Consider the following 22,912-nt stretch of genomic DNA (forward strand, 5'->3'; position numbering starts at 1 on the left):
GTGATTCATCATGAAGTAGCTGTGGTTTTCCTTCCCCGCTGTACATGCCCACCCCCCACCTCCTGCCTGGAGTCAGAGATGTAAATCCCAGGCCTTTAGGACGGCAACAGTGGACTCTTCTGTCCAGTCCTCTCTTGTACCTCCCAGACCAGGCCCTGCCCCAGTCAGTTGATTTCCACTCATCGCCCTGTACACCAGGCAGGACTAGAGCAGGTCACCTCGGAATCGGTGCAACTGCCACGGGATGGGGGTTGGCTTCCCTGTGTGGCCAGGTACACATCCATGATGAGAGGGGAGTTAGCAGTGGACAGCTGAGACACACACATGCATAGACGATCCTGGCCTGGGGGACAGGGGTATTAGTCTTGCCTATGCTTGATTGGAGCCAAAGCCACAAACTCAAAAGAAGTGCCACACCTGTGTGCATGTGAGAGAGAGAGAGAGAATGGGGGTGTGTGTGAAAGAGAGTGCCAGGACTGTGATGCTCCTGGTGTGAGAATATGGATCTCCAGGACTAAGTGCATTTTGGACAAGGGCTGTTGAACTCAGCAGCCCTCGGTTTTCCACCTTACTCAAGAGGATTCCGGGGGCTGGCCCGTGGCTCACTCGGGAGAGGGTGGTGCTGATAACACCAAGGCCGTGGGTTCAGATCCTACATAGGGATGGCGGGTGAGCTCACTGGGAGAGTGTGGTGCTGACAACACCAAGTCAAGGGTTAAGATCCCCTTACCAGTCATCTTTTTTAAAAAAAAAGAGGATTCTGTATCCAAGACTGATGAACCACCTGCCCCTTACCTTGGAGGTTGGCCTCCTAATACATGTAAGTTGGGGAGGGAGGTACAGATATTCTAAGTTTCCCAGCCCTGTGCCTTTTTTTTTTTTTTTTTGGTTGGTTTCATTTTTTTTAGCAGGTATGGAGAAAAGTGCTTCTCCATGTGCTAATCCAGGAATCAATTCTTTTTCAATGTCAACCTTGTTCGTTTAAATAGAAATTAATTGCTTTTCTTGAGGATTTCTTTAAAAATTGGTTTTAAATGAGTGCATTAGATGGTCCCATTTATTATTCATTAGTTTCATTCCCAATATGGCCCCAATATCCGAATTCCTGGAAATGCCAGCACAGAGCGGAGATGATTTAATCAGGAGGCCATTAATTAGAGATGGGGAGAATGTCCTCCCGGGTGGCCTCAGCAGGGTGGGATCTGGGCCTGTGGGGCTCTTTGCGTGAAGTTCCTGCTCTGGATTCAATAGGGACCACCCACTGGGGCCAATGTGGGGGGCGGGGGTCAGCCCTGAGCTGCCCCCTCACTATCTTTGTTCTTGCCATCAGTGTCCAGATGAGAAAACCCGGGGGGACTCTCCACCCTTCTTGTACTCCTTCCAGCTTGTCCCTCATCCTTGTGACACCTCACGGTTCCCCACCCCCACCCCTCCAGACCGTCTCTCGAAGGCCACCAGGCAGATCTGGCTAAAGCTAAGCCCTCATCTTATTCTTCCCCTTCTGTGACCCTCAGCCCTGCCTTTAGCCTGATCTCTAAGGCTGCTGACAACTTAGCTTCTGGTTACTTCTTCAGTCTCTGCCTGACTCCCTGATGATGCCTCCCTCCTGCCTCCAGTACTTCCAGTCTTGCCTGTCCTTCCCCTCCAAGAGCTCTGGTCCCCAGGTCAGAGTCCATCCCTGCTCAAGTCTCCTCCAGGTAGATGGGTTCTAGCTTTTCCTTATTCCTTAACTCAGAAGAGGCATGACTCACTTAAAACTATGTTTGAAATTACAAAGCCAAAGAAAAAAGAAAAGGGAAACAATTTGACTGGGGCCCCCACCCTCTCCTACCCAGATTTTTAAAAGCAGCGAAGTTGTTAAAATCCCATTAAAAAAATGGCCAGACAACTCATGGATCCACCAGAATGATCAATGAGCGAAGAGCCAGTGTTGGGGAATATTCATTTGTGTCCAATTTTCATCGTTGTGATAGAGTCCTCAGTTGCTTTGATCAAATTGCTTTTAAATGAATTGCTTTTTTTTTTTTTAAAGATGACCGATAAGGGGGATCTCAACCCTTGGCTTGGTGTTGTCAGCACCACACTTAGCCAGTGAGCTAACCGGCCATCCCTATATGGGATCCGAACCCGTGGCCTTGGTGTTAGCACCACACTCTCCCGAGTGAGTCACGGGCCGGCCTTAAACGAATTGCTTTTGATCAAAGCAACTTTGGGTTGGGTCTCCTCCCCCGCCTCCCCCAGGAGTTCGCCCTGGGGAGGGTTGAGCTCCATGCCCCCCACGCCACACTTAAGCTCGAGTCCTGGAAAGAGGGCCCAGCAGAGATGGGTGTCCAGGCTTGGATTCAGCCTCCAGCTCCAGCTCCACCCCCTCCACTGGACACACAGAGCCACCGAAGCGTCAAACGTCAAAGGTCCTGTTTATTCCGGCAACCCAGAAAGGAAAAGTGTAAATAAAAAAGAAACAGATCCATGCACTCAACTCCTGGGGGTGAGGGTGGAAAGTGAGGGGTGAGCCATGGGGGAAGCAAAGAGGAGAAAAGGGAGAAGAGAGAAACTGAGAGATGAAGAGGCAGAGACGGAAAGAGAACTGGAGAGCCAGATCAATAAACAGAAAGAGACAGAGGGACATCAATAAAAAGGCAGAAAGACAAAAGTGGAGTATCAAAAGCAGAGATAAATAAGGAGAAGCAACAAAATGCATGAATAGAAACAGGCAGAGAATAAACTCGGCCAAAAGGTGGGGAGAGAGAGAGCGTGACAGAGACAATGATAAACTCTAAGGGACACAGGCAGAGTGGGAAGGACCCTCAGCAGCCCGAGCCACAGCAGTGCCTAGGGGTCCCCCGAGGTGCTGATGACGTGGAAAAGGGTGACGTTGTAGAGCACCTGGTGGCCATTGTTCCAGGTGTAGAGGGCCCGCTCGCGGGGGTTGTAATCCAGCATGGATATGTGGGAGTACTGATTGTGGAAGGGCACGTCCGTGTACTCGTAGCTGGACGTGTTGGTGAAATAGGCAAAGTAGACCTTGGCGCCGGCCAGGTGGGAGTTGGTCACATAGAGCACGCCGCAGATCATGAAGGCCTCGCCGGCACTGCGCTTGGGGTAGCCGGTGTCCCAGGACCGCAGGACCTCCAGGGTGTGCGGGTCCAGCCGGCTGACCACGATGTTCCCCGCGTTCTGGTTGGTGGTATACACGGCCCAGAGCCCGCTCTCATCCACCATGAAGTCCATGTCGGAGAAGCCGCCCCAGGAGTAGGGGAAGGTGTTGTTGTAGCCCGCCCCCGGGAGGCTCCTCTGCACCAGCACGGAGCGTGAGCGGAAGTGGTACTTGACCACCACGTTGCTCTGGTACTTGTTATAGAACAGGGAGCCGTTGTACACCACGTGGCCCGTACCCGCCCAGGGCTGGGGCAGCAGGTGCTGGATAAAGTTCTGGCCTTTGATGAAGTCTCCCAAAGTGCGGAACTCCAGAACCCGTCGGCCCTTGTAATAGCCGTCCATGTACCAGACCTACAAGAGCAGCCACTGGTCAAGGGGGGGTCACTGACAATGGCCCCAGGGTCCCAGCAACCACTCAGGAATCAGCCATCGTCACTGGAGATCAACAGTCACTAAGCGGTAATTAGTCATGGGGATTCCACTGACCACTCCCGACCAATCACCATCCCACTGACTGGGATCATTTGGCCGGTGTGTGCTTTTGGTCTTAAAACAGACACTAAGTGGACGATACTTGATCCCAAAAGATCAGGGAGAATTGCACTCCCTGGGGACTCCCTGGGGCCCAGGAATTCACTGGTTATTGGATATTGGATGGTGGGTAGTCACTGGATAGCCACTGGGTGATAAGAGGTCACTTAAATTCATTGCTCATGAGTAACCCTTGTAACCACAACATGACCAGCATGTCATCATCTTCTCTGTTATCAGCATCATCATGTTAATTAGCACTCAGGAGTGCCCTTACTATGGAGCTAAGCATCTTAAAAACTTCAGTGCTGACATTATCATGCCCATTTTGAAGATAAAGAAATTAGAGTCAGAACATTAAGGAACCTGCCCACAGTGGTGGGACTGGAATGCAAATCCAAGTCTGATTCCTAAACCAACCAATCGGTTGAACCACCATAATCCCTGGGGGTCCAGGGATCATGGCGGTATGGGGACTATTTACTACCCATAATCTATGACACTCAGTGGCCACCCACTGATCAATATCTGTCACCAGGAAGGTCATGTTGCAGGATAGTCACTGGGCAGTTCATCAATGGTTCTTGTGGGTCTAGGCGATGGGCAATCATGACCATGGGGGCAACTGGAAGTCCAAAGGTCACTGAGCAGTGCTGGCAGGTCTTTTGTCCTTGGGAAGGCACTGGTTACTGGGCAGTTACATAGAGGTCATTGGTTACTGGGAACTGGTTAGTAGCGCTCAGTAACCATTAGTCTCTACAGTCACTGGAGGTCAACAGACTTTGAAATTCACAGGGCTGGAAGGTTGTTGGTCACTTGGTGGTCACTAGAAAGTCGAGGGGAGGTCCAAGGGCCCTGGGGATCCAGGACACTTTGGGCTACAAGTCATTGGTGTGGAATCCCTGGGCACCTATGGGCAGTCACAGGCTATGTTCCTCCCAGGCTCTGACCCCTGGGGTGGGCACAGTTACTCACCCGGCTATCCGCACTGGGGGCCATCGTGTCGGTCATCCAAGAGCCAAAGCGGGACCCCATGGCCCGAACGGTGATGGGGTTACTGACCCCAGTCAGCTTCCCACAGCCTGGGAGGCAGGAACAGGGGGGAATGAGGGTGGGGGATGGGAAGAGCCCAAGAGAGGAAAGGCAAGGACCAAGTGTTGTGACCAAATTGGGAAGAGCTGGGACCAGGGGTGAGGGGGGATCCAGAAATCTGGTCCGAATATGGAATTAGGTTGGGGTGAGGGGTTGGAAGCCAAAGGTCAGGGCCATTTCCAGCTTCTGGGCCCAGTTTGACCTTGGGTAGGTAGGTCAAAGGTTGAAGTTTAGAAGTTAGAGGTCAAAACTGCCCAGCTTCTGGCACATGGGTGGTACTGGAGTTGGGTGTGGAGGTCAGGGGTCAGGGTCAAGGGTCAAGGCATACCCAGCTTCTGGGCGCAGGCATGGAGCCGGGCCTCCAGTGCCATCACCCGCTGTTGCAGGTCCTCGTACCCGTAGGCGCCCATCTCCTCCTGGATGGCTGCGAGGCTGCCAGAGAGATTCCTCACCTCCTCCCGCAGGCGCACAATGGTCCGCGTGTCCGCCTTGTACTGCTCCAGGACCGAGCTCAGGGGCAACAGCTCCGTCATCCTGTCCTTCAGCTCCTGTGCACGAAGATGGAACCCTGCTGAGCTCGACCCATGACCTTTGACCCAGACCCAACCAGACCTCTGACCCATAACTTCACCCCTTGTCTTTGTTGCACAATTGGCCCTTGATATTTGGCCCCTACTGGGCCCTAGATCCCAGTCAACCCTCAGTTCTTCCCAGACGTGACTCCATTCTCGGAATCATGGGCATCCACCTCGAGCATTCATTCCCTTGACCTTTGACCTGAGCCCAGAAGGACCCACCTGGAAGCTCTTGGCCGAGAGGGACCCATCGGCCGCCCGGAGCCGTGCGTCCAGGCTCCGCATGAGTGTCTCCATGCTGCGCACATATTGGAGGTCACGATACGTCCGCAGCTCAAGGACCTCCATGGACTGGGAGATGTTCTGGACCTAGGAATGGGGACAATTCGGGAAAGCAAGACTTCTTCTCCTGCCCCTGACCCAGAGATGCCACAGACAAGGCTTGGCAGGGTAAGAGGTCACACAAACACCCAACCAGGCCACCTTCTCCTTCCCTGTTCTTACCAGCAACCTGTGAATGCCGTGCCCAATCCATCCATTCCCCTTCCCTCTGGTTCCCACCGGGTCTGCCCACCACACTACCTGTTCCCTCCTCCCTGGTCTCCCTGCTTCCACCCTCACCCTCTGCAGTCAGTTCTCCACATAGCAGCTAGAGGGAACTTTACAAAACAAAGATTAGACCACCTTCCTCCCCTGCAGATCCTCCATGGGCTAGTCCTGCCCCCTGACCTGCTTCCTCTCCAAGTTCACACCACTCCAAATACCAGCGCTCTCTGTTCTCACAGACTCTAAGCTCCCTCCCTCCTCAGGGCCTCCGCACATGCTGATCCCTCTACCTGGAGTGCTGTTCCCTTCATTTTCCCATGGCTGTCTCCTTCTCATCCTTCAGGTCTCAACTCTAGCATCACCTCCTCAGTGTGGCCTTCCCCAACTACCCTGTCTCAGTAGCTGCTCACTCACTCTCCCCTTACATGGCTATTTTCTTCCTAGCTATGACTACTATCTGGAACTTTCTGATTCACCTGCCTCCTTCAGGGGGGATCCTCAGAGGCAGAGTCAGTGTCTAGCTTGTCCACAGTCAAATCCCCAGGGCCCAGCACTGGCCCCAAGTAGTTGCTCAGTAAATACTTTCTGGCTGAATGCATGCCCCGAAGAAGCTCCCAGACCCTAGTCTCACCTGAACCAGCCTGAGGTGAACTTCACCTGGCTAAAGTAGGCTCCATTGGGCTAAGGTGAACTTTACCTGGCTGAGGTGGACCCCACTGGGCTAAGGTGGATCCCACCTGGCTAAGGTAAACTCAGTCAGAGACATCACTGGATACTTGTTGAAATACCCAGACTTTCCTGAACAATTGATCACGTGACTCTTGGTAATTCTCAGAAGCCCAACAGCTTGATACCCGCCCTGGATGCCACGAAATATTTTTACAGTAGTCCCCCTTTATCCATGCTTTTGCTTTCCAGATTTCAGTTACCCGTGGCCAATTGCAGTCTGAAAACATTAAATGGAAAATTCCAGAAATAAACAACTCATGTGTTATAAATAATGGGCTGGCCGGTAGGCTCAGTTGGTTAGAGTGCAACCTTGTAACACCAAGGTCGCAGATTTAGATTCCCCATACTGGCCAGCCACTAAAAAAAAATAATAATAATAACTTTTATGATAGTATATTGTTATAATTCTATTTTATTGTTATTGTTGTCAGTCTCTTACTGTGCCTAATTTATAAATTTAACTTTATCATAGGTATGTTCGTAAGGAAAAAAGTACATGTAGGATTGGGTACTACTGCAGTTTTAGGCATCCGTCGAACATCTTGGAACTAATCCCCCACAGCTAAGGCTGGATGACTGTACAGCTACTGTTGACAGAGGATACCACTTTGGACATCCCAAATTATTGGGGAAAATGGTTTGGGCGTTGTGGGCAGGGCAGAATCCTGTGGAGTTAATAGGTGGGAGACTCTGGTGCTGACAAACTCTTCTCCTCTCTGCCAAACGTCAGCTTCCTCCTCTGTAGAATGGTGACGGGAGGCTGCTGGTCCCCTTCATCACCGGCATCAGAGCTAATGAGCAGTTCAGCTGGGCAGTGGCAAGGGACAGCGATATGGCTATAAAGGGCAATGAAACATGCTCGGGGATGTATTGAATGGGGACCATTTTGCATCGACCATGATCAGAGAGGGTAGGAATCCATACATGAGCCTCTTGAGGTGGAGGGTGAGATCCCCCCACCCAAGGGACATGGAACTTTTCTCAGCAGGTGAGTCTGGAGAACTGAAGGGCTGAATGGGACATGCACAGTGGGGCCAGAGCTCATGCACCGGAGACGGGTGTCACCACTGGGTCTTCCTTCCTCCCCGACCCCACAAGCCTCAGCTTCTCTTCCAAAGAAGCCTTGAACAGATATGAATAAATTATCCACCTACAGGGGAACCAGGGTATCAGCCAGCTCTGGATAATCCGCATGGTTGGATGTGGCCTGGGATGATCCAGAGGGGGTCAGAGGGCAAGGAGATTTTCACAGCCTACCCCAGGGAACCTGGAAGGTTCCCACCTTCTCCATCAGCTGCCGCAGCTCCCGACTCCGGCCATCGCGGGAGCAGGTGCTCTGTGCGGGGATCACGGCCGTGCAGATGCATTTCCCATCGGGGGCCTGGGCCGAGGTGTACAGCTGCCAGCCCTCTTCTGGGCTCTGGAAGAGAGTCTGCAGGGATGTTGGGGTTAGAGAGGGGGACCCACCTTGCCCCTCCAGGAGAGAAAGAGGGCCCAGGGAAATGACAGATGCCCTTTGCCAGATGGACACTTGGAATGTGCTGGACCATGGGCCTGCTGCATGTGACCTCAATCCCTTTTGAAGGAGCCCCATTTTACAGATGACAAGACTGAAGTGTGGAGGGGTTAAGGAACACAGCAAGGAATTATGGGACTTGAACTCTTCCTCAAGCTGGGAATTCATTGTCCCACACATTTGCACACACATACAACACTGCCTCCATAACAGCCACTAGAACATACATCCACTCATAATAACCCACAAACCCAGACCTCTCTCTCTCCTTCCCCGGCCCATGGTGACAGATGGGCTCTGACTATATCTCAGGGGCCACGAAGTGCTAAGTGCCACTCTGCTGTTCCCCTACCCTATCCCAAGAAGCCCAGGCAAGGTTATGCCCAACATGAGACAAAATCTCGCCGAGACTTTCTAGGTTCTTGGATTGAAGGCATCGCCTTCAGACTCCTCCTATATTAAATTTCAGGTCAATGGATGCTGCTCAGATAATCCAGTGATCAATTACAGCTGTGTTTCCTATGCTCCTTGGAACAGCAGCAATCTTACCAGATGCGCTGGACAAAGGGTGCTCTGGTCAAACAAGTTTGCGCATTGTTGGGTGAAACAAGTTTCTTCACTGCAGGACTTATCAGAACCTTTGAAATGCTAATCTCAAAGGGAATTCTAGACAGCCATAATTGCCAATCTTATTAGAAAGTATCCAGTGAGAGCCTATTCTATCCCGGGCATAGGGCCTGGGATAGGAGCAAGGAAGAGAAGGATGAAGAAGAAATAGAAAAGAAAAAGAAAAAAAACAAAGAGGGGGTGGAAAAACATGGAACTAGTGGGGGAAACAGACATCAGACATGTAATCCTAATGATACTCCTAGAACCACATGCTATAGAGAATGCTTTGAAGAAATAGTATAGGGAGTAACAGGGGGTCTTTCCCAGGCTGGGGGTGTCAGAGAAGGTGCCCCAGGGGAGGGACATTTGAGCTGAACTTGAGGGATGAGTGAGCCAGGAGAAGCAGAGACAGGAGGGAAGACTTTTAGCTTGACAGATCCTATCAATACCTGGAGAGATATGAGAAACATTGTCCAAAAAGCAGTGGATACTCACTGGACAGATCTGGGCCCCCATTGTAGGGCCCCTGGAACTTCCCTGGAGCATAGCAGAACCAGTCACAAGTCCCGATCTTCTTGTTTTTGATAGGGCATGATGGTCTCATTTCTAAGAAATTTTTTTTTTTTTGGCAGCTGACCAGTGCAGGGATATGAACCTAGGACCTTGGCATTACAAGACTGCACCCTAACCACTGAGAAAACCAGCCAGTCCCCCATGATGGTCTCATTTGCTCAACCAAAATTTGTTGAGCTCCTACTGTGTGCCAGATTCTATTCCGGATGTTGAAAACGTAGCAGTGAACAAAACACACAGACACACACACACACACACACACACACACACACACACAGACACACACACACATGCTCCTCTAGGAGCTTTTATTAAAGAGGAGGGAGACAGAAATAAAAAGTATGGGGGACACTGGGGTTGGAGAGCACCAGGATTGCAACTTTAGGTGTCATTTGAGTAAAGACCTGAAGGACATGAGGGAGGGGCCATGCAGATGTCTGGGGAATGGGGTTCCAGGCAGACAGAACAGTGAGTGCAAAGGCCCTTAGGCAGGAGTAGTGAGGCAGTAAGTGGAGGGAGATGGGAGCAGGAGGTGACAGTGGGCAGAGTGCACGGGGCCTTGCAGGCTGCAGTGAGGACTTTGACTTCAGCTCTGAGTGAGGTGGGAGTGAGCCATAGAGGGTTCTTTTTTTTTTTAAAGATGACTGGTAAGGGGACCTTAACCCTTGACTTGGTGTTGTCAGCACCACGCTCTCCCAAGTGAGCTAACCGGCCATTCCTATATAGGGATCCGAACCCATGGCCTTGGTGTTATCAGCACCACACTCTCCCAAGTGAGCCACAGGCTGGCCCTGAGCCATAAAGTGTTCTGAGCAGAGGAGGGATGTGCCTTGACTTGGGTGTTCATAATGACTTCTAGCTGCTTTGGGGGAGAGGGGGGAAGAAGACCAGGGTAAAGGTGACTGAACGGGTCCATGCAAGTAATGATAAGTTGTGGCCATAGAAGTGGGACCTTAGAAGATTCTGGTCCTGGGCTGGCCAGTTTAGCTCAGTTGGTTTAGAGCACAGTATTGATAACACCAAGGTCAAGGGTTTGGATCCCCATACCAAAAAAAAAAAAAAAAAAAAAGATGATTCTGGTCCTATCCAGGATGTATTCCTATGGGCATGGATAAAAATCTAATAAAACCCCAAGTGTTTTACAGAGAAACAAAGCACCACAATCACTGATCATTTGCGCAGCCGATGACTGATCACCTAGCAGAGGCTGTTCCCACGAGCAGCAGCAGAGCTAAGGTGGGCTGAGAGTTACGGAGCAATCCTGGAGGCTTCAGCTATTAACCCACCTATTTTCTCTCCCACTCTATAAAGCATTTTTTTTTCTTAAGCCTATTGGAATGTGAGCAAATGATATAATTGTACAGATGAGCTTGACTCTTCCACTAATTTATAAGAAAAAGAAACCATTCATAAGCACCATCTGAAACTATTATAATTAATCACTCTTTGTGCCTCATGTACACCCTTCCTAAATTGGGGAAGCCCCTCTTTAGGAGTCCACATCCCCCTGATGGAGAAATGAAGTAATGCCTTCCTTGAACCCGAGTATGAGCTGGGTGGTGCCAACACTCACTGCAGAAGCTCCCAGGATTCCCCACCACAGAGGACTTTATCTGAATTGTGAAAGCACTGGGACTGTGCTCCAGTTGTCTACAGCAGCAACCTGCTCATTAACTCCCCCTGCATGGGTTTCCTTCTGTGCCTCTCTCATGTCTCAGCTCTGGTTCTTCCTGGCATCACCCTTATATCAGTCCGTTTTTGTTGCTTATAACAAAATACCTGAAACTGGGTGATTTGCAAAGAAAATGAAATTTACTGCTTACAGTTTCTGAGGCTGGGAAATCCAAAGTCCATCTGGTGGTGGCAACAGTGACCCAGGGGTCTCACATTGCAAGATGGTGGAAGCAGAGAGAGCAGAGAGAGAGAGAGAGAGAGAAAGAGAGAAAGACTCTCCTCTTCTTTTAAAGTCCTCAGAACCACGCCCCTGACCACCGTTTTTAATCCATTTACTCCTGCATGGTCCTACAATCCAATCACCTCTTCAAGTCTCCACCTTTCAGTTACCATAATAGGATTCCCCACCCTCTTAACAGTCACAGTGGGGGCTACATTTCCAATACATAAAACTTGGGGGACACAATTCAAGCTTCAGTGAATTTTTTTGGGGGGGACATAATTCAGTCCACTAGAGTCCTCCTAGGTGAATATGTGCACTTAAATCCTCCCCTTGGGAGCCTGACTTAAGACAAGAAGGGTGGCCCAAGAAAGCCTTCCCCCTTGGTTTGCCTGCTTTGATGACAAATCCAATTCTTTAAAAGCAAAACAAAGAAAAGCAATGAACGTGAGCCCAACCATCCCTTCCCATCCTCCCCTGGCTCCGATCCCCAAGCAATTTGGACAGAACCCCCCAAGATTCTCATTTGCGCAGAGACAACGCAGCCCAGTTCAACGTAATTAAGATCTCCCTACATTTCCTAGCGTGTCCTTCGAAGCAAACAAACAAGCCATTTTCTCTCAACATATGAAATATTGAATTGTAAAAGAGAAGCAAGATTTAAGTGGCACAGAGAGAAGGCCTCCATGGCTTTCCTAAAATAATTGTCTGCGTTGGACGCGCCTCGCTGGAGTGTTCTCTGCAGCAGTGTAATTAAATGCCTGGGGTTTGGCTGCTGAATCTCAGCACGCAGAGCTCCAGAGTTTTGCCAGTTGGGTTTAAGTTCAAATACGCAGTCAAGTTCATGTCCCCAGGAACCGTTGGAATGTCCTGGAAAGCTCCACATTGGAGAGTCCAAATGCCAGCTCTCCCAGACTGGGTCTAGCTTGGAACCGAAGTCACTAACTCTTGGAGGTCAGAGCCCTATGGAGGAATAGAAAGTGTCCTATCCCCAGGGAAATGCTTATAATAGTAGGTGTGAGAACACAGGAGTTCTCAGATGTAGCAGTCACCCCTTATCTGCGGTTTCACTTTCCAAGGTCAACTGCAGTTCAAAAATATTAAATGAAAAATTCCAGAAACAAACAATTCATTAATCTTAAATTGCGCACCGTTCTGAGTAGTGTGATGGACTCTCTTGCCCTCCTGCTCTGTCCCACCTGGAAGGTGAATCATTCCTTTGTCCAGCATATCCACAAGGTCTATGCTCCTGCCTGTTAGTTCAAGTAACCTCCATTTTATTTATTAATGTCCTCAAAGTGCAAGTGTAGCGATGCTGGCAGTTCGGATATGCTGAAGAGAAGCCATAAAGGGCTTCCTTTAAGTCAATAGGTGAAAGTTCTTGACTTAATAGGAAAGAAAAAAAAATCGTACGTTGAGGTTAAGATCTACAGAAAAAATGAATCTTCAATCCACAAAAATTGTGAAGAAGGAAAAATAAATTCATGCATAATATATATATAGGGTTTGGTACTATCTGCAGTTTCAATTTTCCACTGGGGGGGTGTCTTGGAACATATCCTCCATGGATAAGGGGGGCAGGTAGCCCGTGTCACCTCGGATGTGGCAAATGCACCGGAGAAGCCAACCACTGTTTGCTGAGCTCTGGGTTCACAGTTTAATATTTGTGCTAACGGGCTCTAAAAGGGTAAGCTATGTCATCAGGTAGCTATTCCTCAAATTGTTTTTTTCTGGCCGGGATTTTCCAAATACTTTCACTGAGGCTGATGCCCCAGTTAAGCACCAGTCTCCATAGCAGGTCCGGGGTTAACTGAGTATGAACCACGCAGAAAAAGTTTTCCATCTCATGGAGTGCCACCGCCTACGTCTTGGTTCAAAAACAATTCTTGGTGTTGGAGTGGAGGGATTGCTAAAGGATGCTGGGGGCAGCCATCCACGGAGCAGTGGCTATTGGGGATTAGCCAACAGGAAGAGAGCGAGTGACTGCCTCTTAATAAAATGAGGATATTATTGCATTTGAGGCTGGGTAATTGAATCAGGAAGCAGAAGTGACTTGGAGTTTCTATATTTATTTGTCCCCTGACTTGATCCAGAGAGGATTCTAAGTGGTTTACAAGGGTATGTAAAATACCACAAGATAGCTCCAATTAAATATGAGAACAGGGATTAGATGTTTCTGGAAGGCAGTCTGCCAATCCATTGCCAATGCTTCAAGGTTTCTGTGTTTACTCAGCCAATCCAAGCTAAGAGATTAGCCCATGGATATCACAGGGACAACTACCAAATCGCTACAAGGATGCACTGCTCAAAACTGGAGAACTAGAATTTTTTCCTTCAATTGCTTCACAATAAGGAGATTGGTTTCAAAACTTAAGATGCATGCACAGGATGGAATAGTACACAGCCATAAAAATGGGGGATTCGTGGGGATTTTTATCAACGTCTTTAAATGTATCTTATTTTCCACATTTTCTACAATGAACATGTATTGTTCTGCTAAAGATCTTCCAAAGTCTCTTTTGAATTTTTTTTTTTTTTTTTTTGCAAGGGAGAAAAAGAAGAAAAACAAAAGCAGGAGCATAGGACAGAACCAGAAATGAGGCTAAGAAAAATTCATGCCTTAAAATCCCGAACAATCAAGCATATGGTTGGGCCATGAATTTGGCTCCAAGTTCTTGAGCAGCCGACTCAGAAAGGGAAAGCTGGTCATTTATGCGGTTCCCAGTGTCCCGAAACAAAAGTACGCCAGATGCTCAAAAGGAAGCTCAGCTATTTTTGGTACCAAGAACAGGCAGGGATATCTCCCACGGTCCTCCCAAAAAGGATTCCATGTGATGTCACCAGCATCTTTCTGGACAATATCCTTACGACAGAAATGACTATTTCTCTGGATATTTCTTATTCCTACTTGGATGGTGGAGTAAAGCTGATGTTATAAGAACAGGGTCCCGAAGTCAGGCTGCCTGGGTTTATGTCCCGGCTCGATCATTCACTTGCTGTGTGAGCTGGGCAAGTCGTTTAACCTCTCTGGGCCTCAGTTTCCTCATCTGTAAAATGGACATAAGAACTCTACCTACCTTACAGCATTGCTGGGAGAATCAAATGAATTAATAATATATGTACAAGCAATTAGAATTGTCATCAGCATGCAGTAGGTGCTACAGAAGTGTTTGCTGCTCTTCTTATTATTGTTTCCCTTCTAACACTTGTAAGGCCAGTTTAGTAACTTCCTGGAGTCAAAATGGTGTGAGTTTGATGCAGATGCTGAATGGAGACAATCTGGCAGAATTGATAAATCCAGCATCCTTCGAAGTCTCGTGGGGTTGGGGTCAAGGCTGCTGGATAATGAGGCCAAAAAAAAGTCTGGGGCTGGCCCCGTGCCTCACTCGGGAGAGTGCGGTGCTGGTAGCGCCGAGGCCGCGGGTTCGGATCCTATATAGGGATGGCTGGTGTGCTCCCTGGCTGAGCGTGGTGCAGACACCACCGTGCCAAGGGTTGCGATCCCCTTACCAATCAAAAAAAAAAAAAAAAAAAAAGGTCCAGCTATGGAGAAAAGAGAGTAAGGGATAAGAGCAGACACTTAGTCAAGAGTTGACAAGGGCAGCCTGCTATTATCTCAAGAGGGGACATCCCAGTCCCCACGTAGCCCAGCCAGCTTGGTGTCCTAGCGCATCTCCTTGATATAACTTGGCAGGAGTGGGGATGGGGGTGGCGGGGGTCCTATCCCATCCTAACAGGCAATGAACAAGGCTCATGCTGTGTTCTCTCTGGTCATCTTTCCCTTCCTGGGACACATCCTGCTCTTTTCCCACTTCCAGGCCTTTGCACTGGCTGCCATCAACACTCTCGCCCCATCTCACAGCTGGGCTAGCTCTTCCCCATCCCTGGGGCTCAGCGTCAACGTCTCTGTCAAAAGCAGTCTCTGTTGTCCCCAGCAAGTTGCCCAACTCTTAAAGTATCCTGTGCATTGTTCGACGCACTTGGCGTGGATTAACTGACTTAATCCTCATAACATTGCTGTGAGGCCGGTACCGGCATTATCCCCCTTTGATAGATGAGGAAGCTGGGGTAGAATGGTCAAGTCTTTTGGTCAAAGTGTCACAGCCTGGAAGTGGTGAGGCTGGGATTTGAACACAGGCCATTTGGCTCTACGGTCTCCACCACCTTCCTGCATCTCCCCAGTCCTCCTCCAACTCCCTGATCACAATGGCCACAGGACCTCCTTGGTGGGAACAGGAAATGAAAGGGGGTGGGGAGTTTTGTCTGCTTTTGCATCAGTGAGTCCCCAGAGCCTGCCACTACCCATGTTTGTTGAATGACTAAATGTCTGTAGGCCAGTGGGACAGAAAGCAAACTTCTGCACAGATCTACTGTGAATTTCCTGGCTTCCGTCCCTCCCAGAGAGGGATCATCTGAAATCAGGCTGCAGACAGGTGCTGGGCAGGCTCAGCAGTGGCTGTGGCTTCTTTCTGACTGCGGGGATGGTAGGAGGCCTGTGATGAATGATCAGGGACATGCTTGTCTGCCACATCTGAGCCATGACGGGGGCAGCGTCCCTTTGGAGGGCTTGAGATAATAGCAGGCTGCCCTTGTCAAACCTTGAGGTATTGGGCAAATCTCCCCTGAGTGATAAGCTTGACAGGTATTAAAGAAGATGTCAGCTCGCCTGTGCTGTGCTGGAGGGCTGGGAGTCACCTGAGCAGCTGAGGCTCTGCCTGGGAGAGTCTTGTGGCTGGGGGAGGGGTTGGAATAGAGGTAGAGTCCACTCATCCACTCATTTATTCATACACCGACCCATCCATTCATTCATTCATGCACCCACCCATCCATCCATCCATTCATTCATTCATCCATTCATTTATTTACTCCCTCACAACAAAATTAACCCATCTTGTCCTGAGAGGCCATCCAGGCTGGCAGGACAGTACAACCTCTCACCCTCCAAAACCACCTAAGCCTTAGCAGAAGATTCCTAGTATCCTGAGTCCCAGTTAAGGCTGGTACTTATGTCCAAGGATGTTTAAGGCTCTGACATCACAATGCCAGTATGGACCAAAAATCAATGACTAGAGTTTCTTGGGAAAGGAGGAAGAGATACAGGTCTCCGAGTTGGACTGACTTTCCCCCCACCTGGAGTTCTCAGTCTAGAGAAGGTGTGGGGAAGGGTTGCCTTGTGCAAGAACTTACAAACACAGTCCATTCCCTCTGGGTGTGGCCTGGACTGTGTTAGCACCACCATGGATTCCAGCAGACAGCTATAAGAGTAGGGTTTAGGGACCAAAGTCTGCATCAAGGCTTACATGCTTGCTTTGTCAAAGTACAAGATTCTCCCAGTGCTCAAGAGCACCCCATTTGAGGAGACCCTTCTGGGAGGAAGCAAACTCTTGCTTGAGCCTCCTGGGTCTCTGTTCAGTTCCTCAACGACCCCCAAGCTCTTTATCACCCCAGGGCCTTTGAACGTGCTGTTGTCCTCTCTCCCCCTGTAGTCATCCAGGTGAACAATGATGAGGGCTTGCACCAGAGTGGATATATGGGGACAGACACGTGGTAGATTCCTATGTTTTAAAGGCCAAACTCACAGGATTTGCTAAAGGGCCGATGCAGGGTGGAAAGGAAAAAGGGGTGGAAGGGAAAATGAACTGAGGGTGACTTCAACTTTGGGGGCTTAAGCAATGGGTTGGGTGGGTGCGGATGTCATTTACTGAGATGGAGAAGGCTGGGCCAGGAGCCCATGGGGACTTGAGGGGGAGCAGATTTTGGCAGGATGGAAATCAAGAGTTCATCCTGAGGGCAGGTTCAGTTCATGATGCCGTGACCATGTCCAAGAGTCAATGTCACATCAGCAGCTGGGGAGAGGAAAACAGAGAGGGCTTGGCTGGAGATAGGCATTTGGGTTCTGTCAGCAGAGAGATGAGATTAAAAGTTACTGGAGTGAATGAGGAAGGGGACATAAAGGGGCAGAGAGAAGGGCTAGGACAAGCCCAAGCTCTATCCGCACCCCAAGGTTTCATCTTCCAAGGTGCTTTACAAATATTAAATCCTTAGAATCCCACCACATGGGAGGTGCACACACTAGCTCCATTTTACAGAAGGGGAAACTGAGGCACAGAAAGGAACATCAAGTTGCCCAACTCACAGAGTCGGTGTCAGAGCTGGGATTTGGATGCCGGCCTGTCAGACTCTCAGCCACTGTGCTGGGAGGACAAGAGTCCCTCCCGCCATAGAACCATGGCCTCATCCTTATGCCCTCTGAGCCATTCTCCTCGGAGAAGCCAGAGCTGTCTCTCCACGTGTCATCCCCATCTTGGACCCTCCGTAGCTCCCATGCCCTCAGTATAAAGCCCCAACACCACCCGGCTGCGCTCACCTCTCCTGCCCAGTTGGACCTGGCTGACTTCCCAGCCTTACCGATTGCCTGTCTCCACCCCACTGTTCTAGTTCCCCCTCGGCATTTGCGGGGAGTGGTTCCAGGACCACCGCGGATACCGAAATCCCCAGATGCTCAAGTCCCTGATATGAAATGACCGAGTATTTGCATGTAATCCCCCTGTACACTTTAAGTCATCACTAGATTACCTATAACGCCTAATACAGTGTACATACGATGCAAATAGCTGTTATGCTCTGCTTCAGGTTTTTTGTTTTTTTCTTTTTTTGGCAGCTGGCCAGTACAGGGATCCAACCCTGGACTTTGGTGTTACAAGGCTGTGCTCTAACCAACTGAGCTAACCGGACAGCCCCCCTCTATTTTTTTATTTGCATTATTTTCTATTTTTTTTAAATAAGAAGGCAAGAATGGATGTATTGTTATTTTTTACCGTTTTTTTTCCCCAAAATACTTTTTTTTTTAAAAGATGACCCGTAAGGGGATCTCAACCCTCGGCTTGGTGTTGTCAGCACCACGCTCAGCCAGTGAGCGAACCGGCCATCCCTATATAGGATCCGAACCCGTGCCCTTGGTGTTATCAGCACCGCACTCTCCCGAGTGAGCCACGGGCTGGCTCTTCCCCCAAATACTTTCGATCTACAGTTGGTTGAATCCACAGATGTGGAACCCGTGGATATTGCATTTCAGCTCCCCTTTCCTGACCCCGGACCTTTTCCCCTGCTATGTTCTTTGCCTAAGACAACCTCCTGCTCCTCTTTCACGTGGAGAAAACCTACACAGGTCTCACCAGAGTGAGGTTCCCTGGTCGTGGGGTGAGCACCCCTTAAGTGCTCCCCTACTATTTGGTACCCCTCCCAACACACGCACACACACACACACACACACACACACACAGGTCCTGTAACAGTGGGATGTGACAGCCCTATGGGAGAAAGGACCTTTGGCATCACAATAGCAATCACCATCATCATCATAATTAATAACGGCTAACATTTATTGCACACCTCCTCTGAGCTAGGTGCTTTGATTCTAAGTGCTTTGCAGCTAATTTCTCACCAATCCTCCTAAGAACCTGACGAGACTGAACCATATAAATGTTCGAGTCTTGCATCTGCCACTTCCTCTTTGTGGGTTCCCAAGCACATCACTTTGCCTCTGTCATTTGCAAAATGACAGCCACCCACCCACGCACAGACACTCTCTTAAGGGTAAGCTGCACAATAGCTGGACTTTTGTAGGCTCTGTCGGCATGGCAGGGAACTCAATTTCCCACACTCCCTTGCCCTCTGCCGCCCAGGCAGGTTCAGCCAATGGGAGGCGCTCGTGGAGGATCGGAGGGTGGGACAAAGGGAGAAGCCTCCGGTATTTCTCCCTTTCCAGGCCTGCTGATCCCCAGTCCTGGGGTATACATGCTCTCTCTGCTGTTGCTATTCTCTGGGTTTCTTTTCCACCCCCTGTTTAGTTTCTCAGCTCTTCCATCATCTGTGTAACCAACTCCCTGAATTAAAACCCTTGAAAGAGGGCTAGCCGGTTAGCTCAGTTGGCTAGTGCACATTATAACATCAAAGTCATGGGTTTGGACCCCCATACCGTCCAGGCGCCAAAAAAGAAATACAAAGCTATACATAGATGTTGAAAACCTTGAAAGGCATAGAGGAGTTCAGTTTCTCTGGCAGTCCCTGAGTCTAAATTCTGATCTTTTCCTTTCTGTGTGACCTCGGGCAAGTGGCTTAACCTTTCTGTGCCTTTCTTAACCTCTCTGCTTCCTTATCTAAAAGTTCACAATGGCCAGGACATGATCTAAGTTAGTGTATGTCAAGAGGCATCTAGTTAGTGCCCGGTCAGTGGGAGCTTTTATTATGAACATACAGAATTGGCAGTGATCTAAAATTATTGCAGGTCCCCCACTGACTTTTTTTCTAATAAACTTTTTATTTTGGAATAATTTTAGATTTATAGGAAAGCTATGAAGGTAGTACAGAGAGCTCTTGTATACCCCGCACGCACTCATCCCCTGTTGTTCACATCTTATATAACCACAGTACATTTGTCACAACTAAGGACCCAACACTGGCGCATTACTATTAACTAAACTCCAGATTTTATTCTAATTTCCCCAGTTTATCCACTCGTGTTCTTTTTCTGGTCCAGAATCCAGTCTAGGATCCCACATTGCACTGAGTCATCACGTCTCCCTGGTCTCTTCTGGTCTGTGACATTTTCTCTGTCTTGTTTTTCATGACCTTGACAGTTTTGAGGACTACTGGTCAGAGACTTTGTAGAATGCCCCACTGGCTTTTAAGGGCAAGAACTGGATCTTCATTTCTCCTGACTGTTTCCTCAGCCCACAGCCCAACGCCTGGCACCCAGTCGCTGCTTCAGAGACACTTCCTGAAATGAATGAATGCTTGAACCGTAATCATTTAGTTCTTTATCCTCCTGCACTCTGTGTTCTGTAGGCATCTGTGCCAGAGGCTAGATCTAGAAAAGTTCACAGTGAAATAAAAGCTCTTCTCCTTTCTGAAAGAGTCATTTTTGATCCTTTCTTTGTAGACATCAAGGATTCATTTCTTTAATATTTAGGGGCTTTTGTACCAAAGAGAAGCAGCCACATTTGCATTAGCTGTCTCATTTTTCAAGGCAAGTGAAAGAGATCTTTCTAGCAAGACAGGGTTTCTTCCTTCCCAGAGCTGTCACTGGATTTCTCTGCTTCTCCCTCCACAGCCTTCAGGTGTCTGGCAGGGGGCGGGGGTGGGAGTGAGGGTTCTGGAATTACCCCGACTCTGAGGTCCTCTCTGCCATAGCCCAAGGAAGCTTAATTAGAGCCTCACCAAGTTGCTTAGACTCAGTTGGACTGAGGAGCTGGTGCAGGGGCCTGGCTGTGACAGGGATGAATTAGCAGCTTTATTTCCTATCCCTCTGAATGGCTCAATATTTGGCACGGGGACTAGGAGCCTGCCTTTGGGTATGTAGAACGTGTCCCTTTTCTAACATTAGCTGTTCAGAAATGGGAATTCCCTTTAACCACGCAGGCCTGCAGGTCTGATGGCTTTTTATTTCTCAGCCCTGGGAGGCCAAGCGGAAAGCAGGAAATGTAAGAAAAATGCCACAGCGAGGTCATTTCTCCGCCACTGCAGTTCCTGCTGCTGGAAGACACTGGCCCAGGTTTAATCTCTTGCCTGAAGTTTGTCGGAAGTAAAAATGAGGCTGGATGAGCTTTTCAGACACTTCCTTTGACTTACAGGAATTCAATTTCTGGCTGGGGCATAAATCTGCAGCCATCTGCGCCCCTGGTGAGGGCTGGGGCTGGGCATATTGGCTGGGGATGGATTTCTGAAATCAATCCATCAGTGTGTGGAAAAGGTCGTCATGGGGGAAATTTATCTTCCGTGGCTGGCTCAGGCATTTTGTGCCAATAGTCAGGGACACCCCTGCACAAAATGGAGGTGTTTGTTGCAAGGCTCCTAGGCTGGACAGCACGGCCAGACACAGACAGAGGATCAACTTGCCAGCTAATAGCTCAACAGGGACAGCCAGGTGCCAGTGCTGCTTGAAAACCCATTTCCACGGGTTCCTTCCTGCAGGGTACTGTGCATGCCCTGGGAAGTTAATTTGGGGTCCAAACCTTTTATCACTTGGCTGCACCTCTGACACACACTACAAGGAAATGAGCATCAGAGGCATTCAATTTCCCCCCAGGGGGACTAGACTGCAGAACAGGGTTGCTAAGGGTGCCGACCCTGGAGCCAGGTCTCCCGGGTTCAAATCCCAGCTGTGCTGTGTGACTTCAGGCTAGTGACTTAACCATCTTGTGCCTCTATTTCCCCAGTTGTAGTATGGGGCTAAGAATAGTACTGATACCATGAGGTTGTTAATATATTAAAATGGCTTAACATGCGCAATATACATGTATAATCATATAGATGTGTAATTTACAAGTGAGTGTGATATAATTGCTTATGGAATAAAAATAGTCAAATAGGTTCTGACTGAGAACACAAAAAGGCAGATTGGACAATTCAAGTTTAAATTCTGGCTCTGTGCTACCTTGGGCAAGTTACTCACTCGCTCTGAGCCTCAGTTTCCTCATTTCTCAAACAGGGAAGCAGGCAGGAGGAAAATGTTGGCATTTTGAGGATTCAGTGAGCTAATGTATTTGAAGTGCCTACAGCATTGCCTCAAGAGTGAACGCTCAAGAAATGCCAGCGGCTGTTTTTTCTTGCAAAAAGCAGATAGGACAGCGCTCTCCTTGGCCTCCCCAGCTTCCCCAGGTTCGCAGATGAGCAAGGAGGAAACACAAGTGAAAAGGACCTTATAAAAGGGAGTGGCAAGTGGCGTGGTGGGGGAAGCACAGGCCAGTGTAAGAGCAGAGCTGGCTGCAGAGCCTGGTTTTGAGAGTGTAGGGACAGCCTTCTGGAAGAGGCAATTGCCAAACAGACTGGATGGATGAGCCTGAGGCGGCTCAGGGTGGGGAGAGGTTTCCAGGCAGAGGAAACAGCATAGACAAAGGCCTGGAGGGCAGAGAGCCTCTGTTCATCCCATAAATATGATTGAGCACCTACTAGGTGCCAGGCACTGTCTTAGGCACTGGAGACACTGCAGTCTACGAGATGGGCAGAGATCCCTGCTCTTTTGAAACTCACAGCCTAAAGGAGGACAACCTCCCTTCTCCAAACGCTCCATGCTCTAGGAGGCTCATCCCTGCAGCCTGTGGCTCCCAGATGCCCCTGCCCTCCACTTCCAGTGGAGTCTGTCACCTGAGAGCAGCCACAGGAGACTGGGGGGGGCAGAAAAGAGAGGATTGGGGGGTATTTACACCCCTCATTCCCTTCCTTCCAGGCAGTGGCTTGGCAGTGACTGGGTTCCTGTCCTGAAGCTGGTGGCTCCTCTGGGTATCTCTGCTATGGGCTGAATTGTGAGCCCCTCAAATTCATAGGTTGATCTCTTAACCTCCAGTACCTTGGAAGGTACCTCGGTATTTGCAGATAGGCTCTTTAAAGAGATAACTGAGTTAAAATGAGGTCATTTGGGTGGGCCCTAATCCAATACGACTGGTGTCCTTATATGAGGGGCCTTCAAGAAGTTCATGGTAAGATTCATATTGCCTTTTTTTAAAAAGGAAATTTGGGGCTGGCCTGTGGCTCACTTGGGAGAGTGTGGTGCTGATAACACCAAGGCCACGGGTTCGGATCCTATATAGGGATGGCTGGTTAGCTCACTGGCTGAGCGTGGTGCTGACAACACCAAGTCAACGGTTAAGATCCCCTTACCAGTCATCTTTAAAAAAAAAAAAGAATATT

At 49.3% G+C, this 22,912-nt stretch overlaps 1 protein-coding gene across 1 annotated transcript in view; it reads right to left on the reverse strand.

Moving 5' to 3' along the window:
- Positions 1–2,832: 2,832 nt before the first annotated feature.
- OLFM2 (olfactomedin 2) overlaps positions 2,833–22,912 on the reverse strand; it is a 43,644-nt gene continuing 23,564 nt past the window's right edge. Inside the window, exons 2-6 of the mRNA XM_063112586.1 lie at positions 7,915–8,064; positions 5,580–5,726; positions 5,111–5,330; positions 4,666–4,772; positions 2,833–3,510 (exon numbers count right to left, since the gene is read on the reverse strand). Of these exons, the coding sequence (XP_062968656.1) occupies positions 2,833–3,510; positions 4,666–4,772; positions 5,111–5,330; positions 5,580–5,726; positions 7,915–8,064 (1,302 nt within the window). The remainder of the gene's footprint in view (positions 3,511–4,665; positions 4,773–5,110; positions 5,331–5,579; positions 5,727–7,914; positions 8,065–22,912) is intronic.

Source organism: Cynocephalus volans, chromosome 10, assembly GCF_027409185.1.
Source record: "Cynocephalus volans isolate mCynVol1 chromosome 10, mCynVol1.pri, whole genome shotgun sequence".
Lineage (NCBI taxonomy): Eukaryota > Metazoa > Chordata > Mammalia > Dermoptera > Cynocephalidae > Cynocephalus > Cynocephalus volans.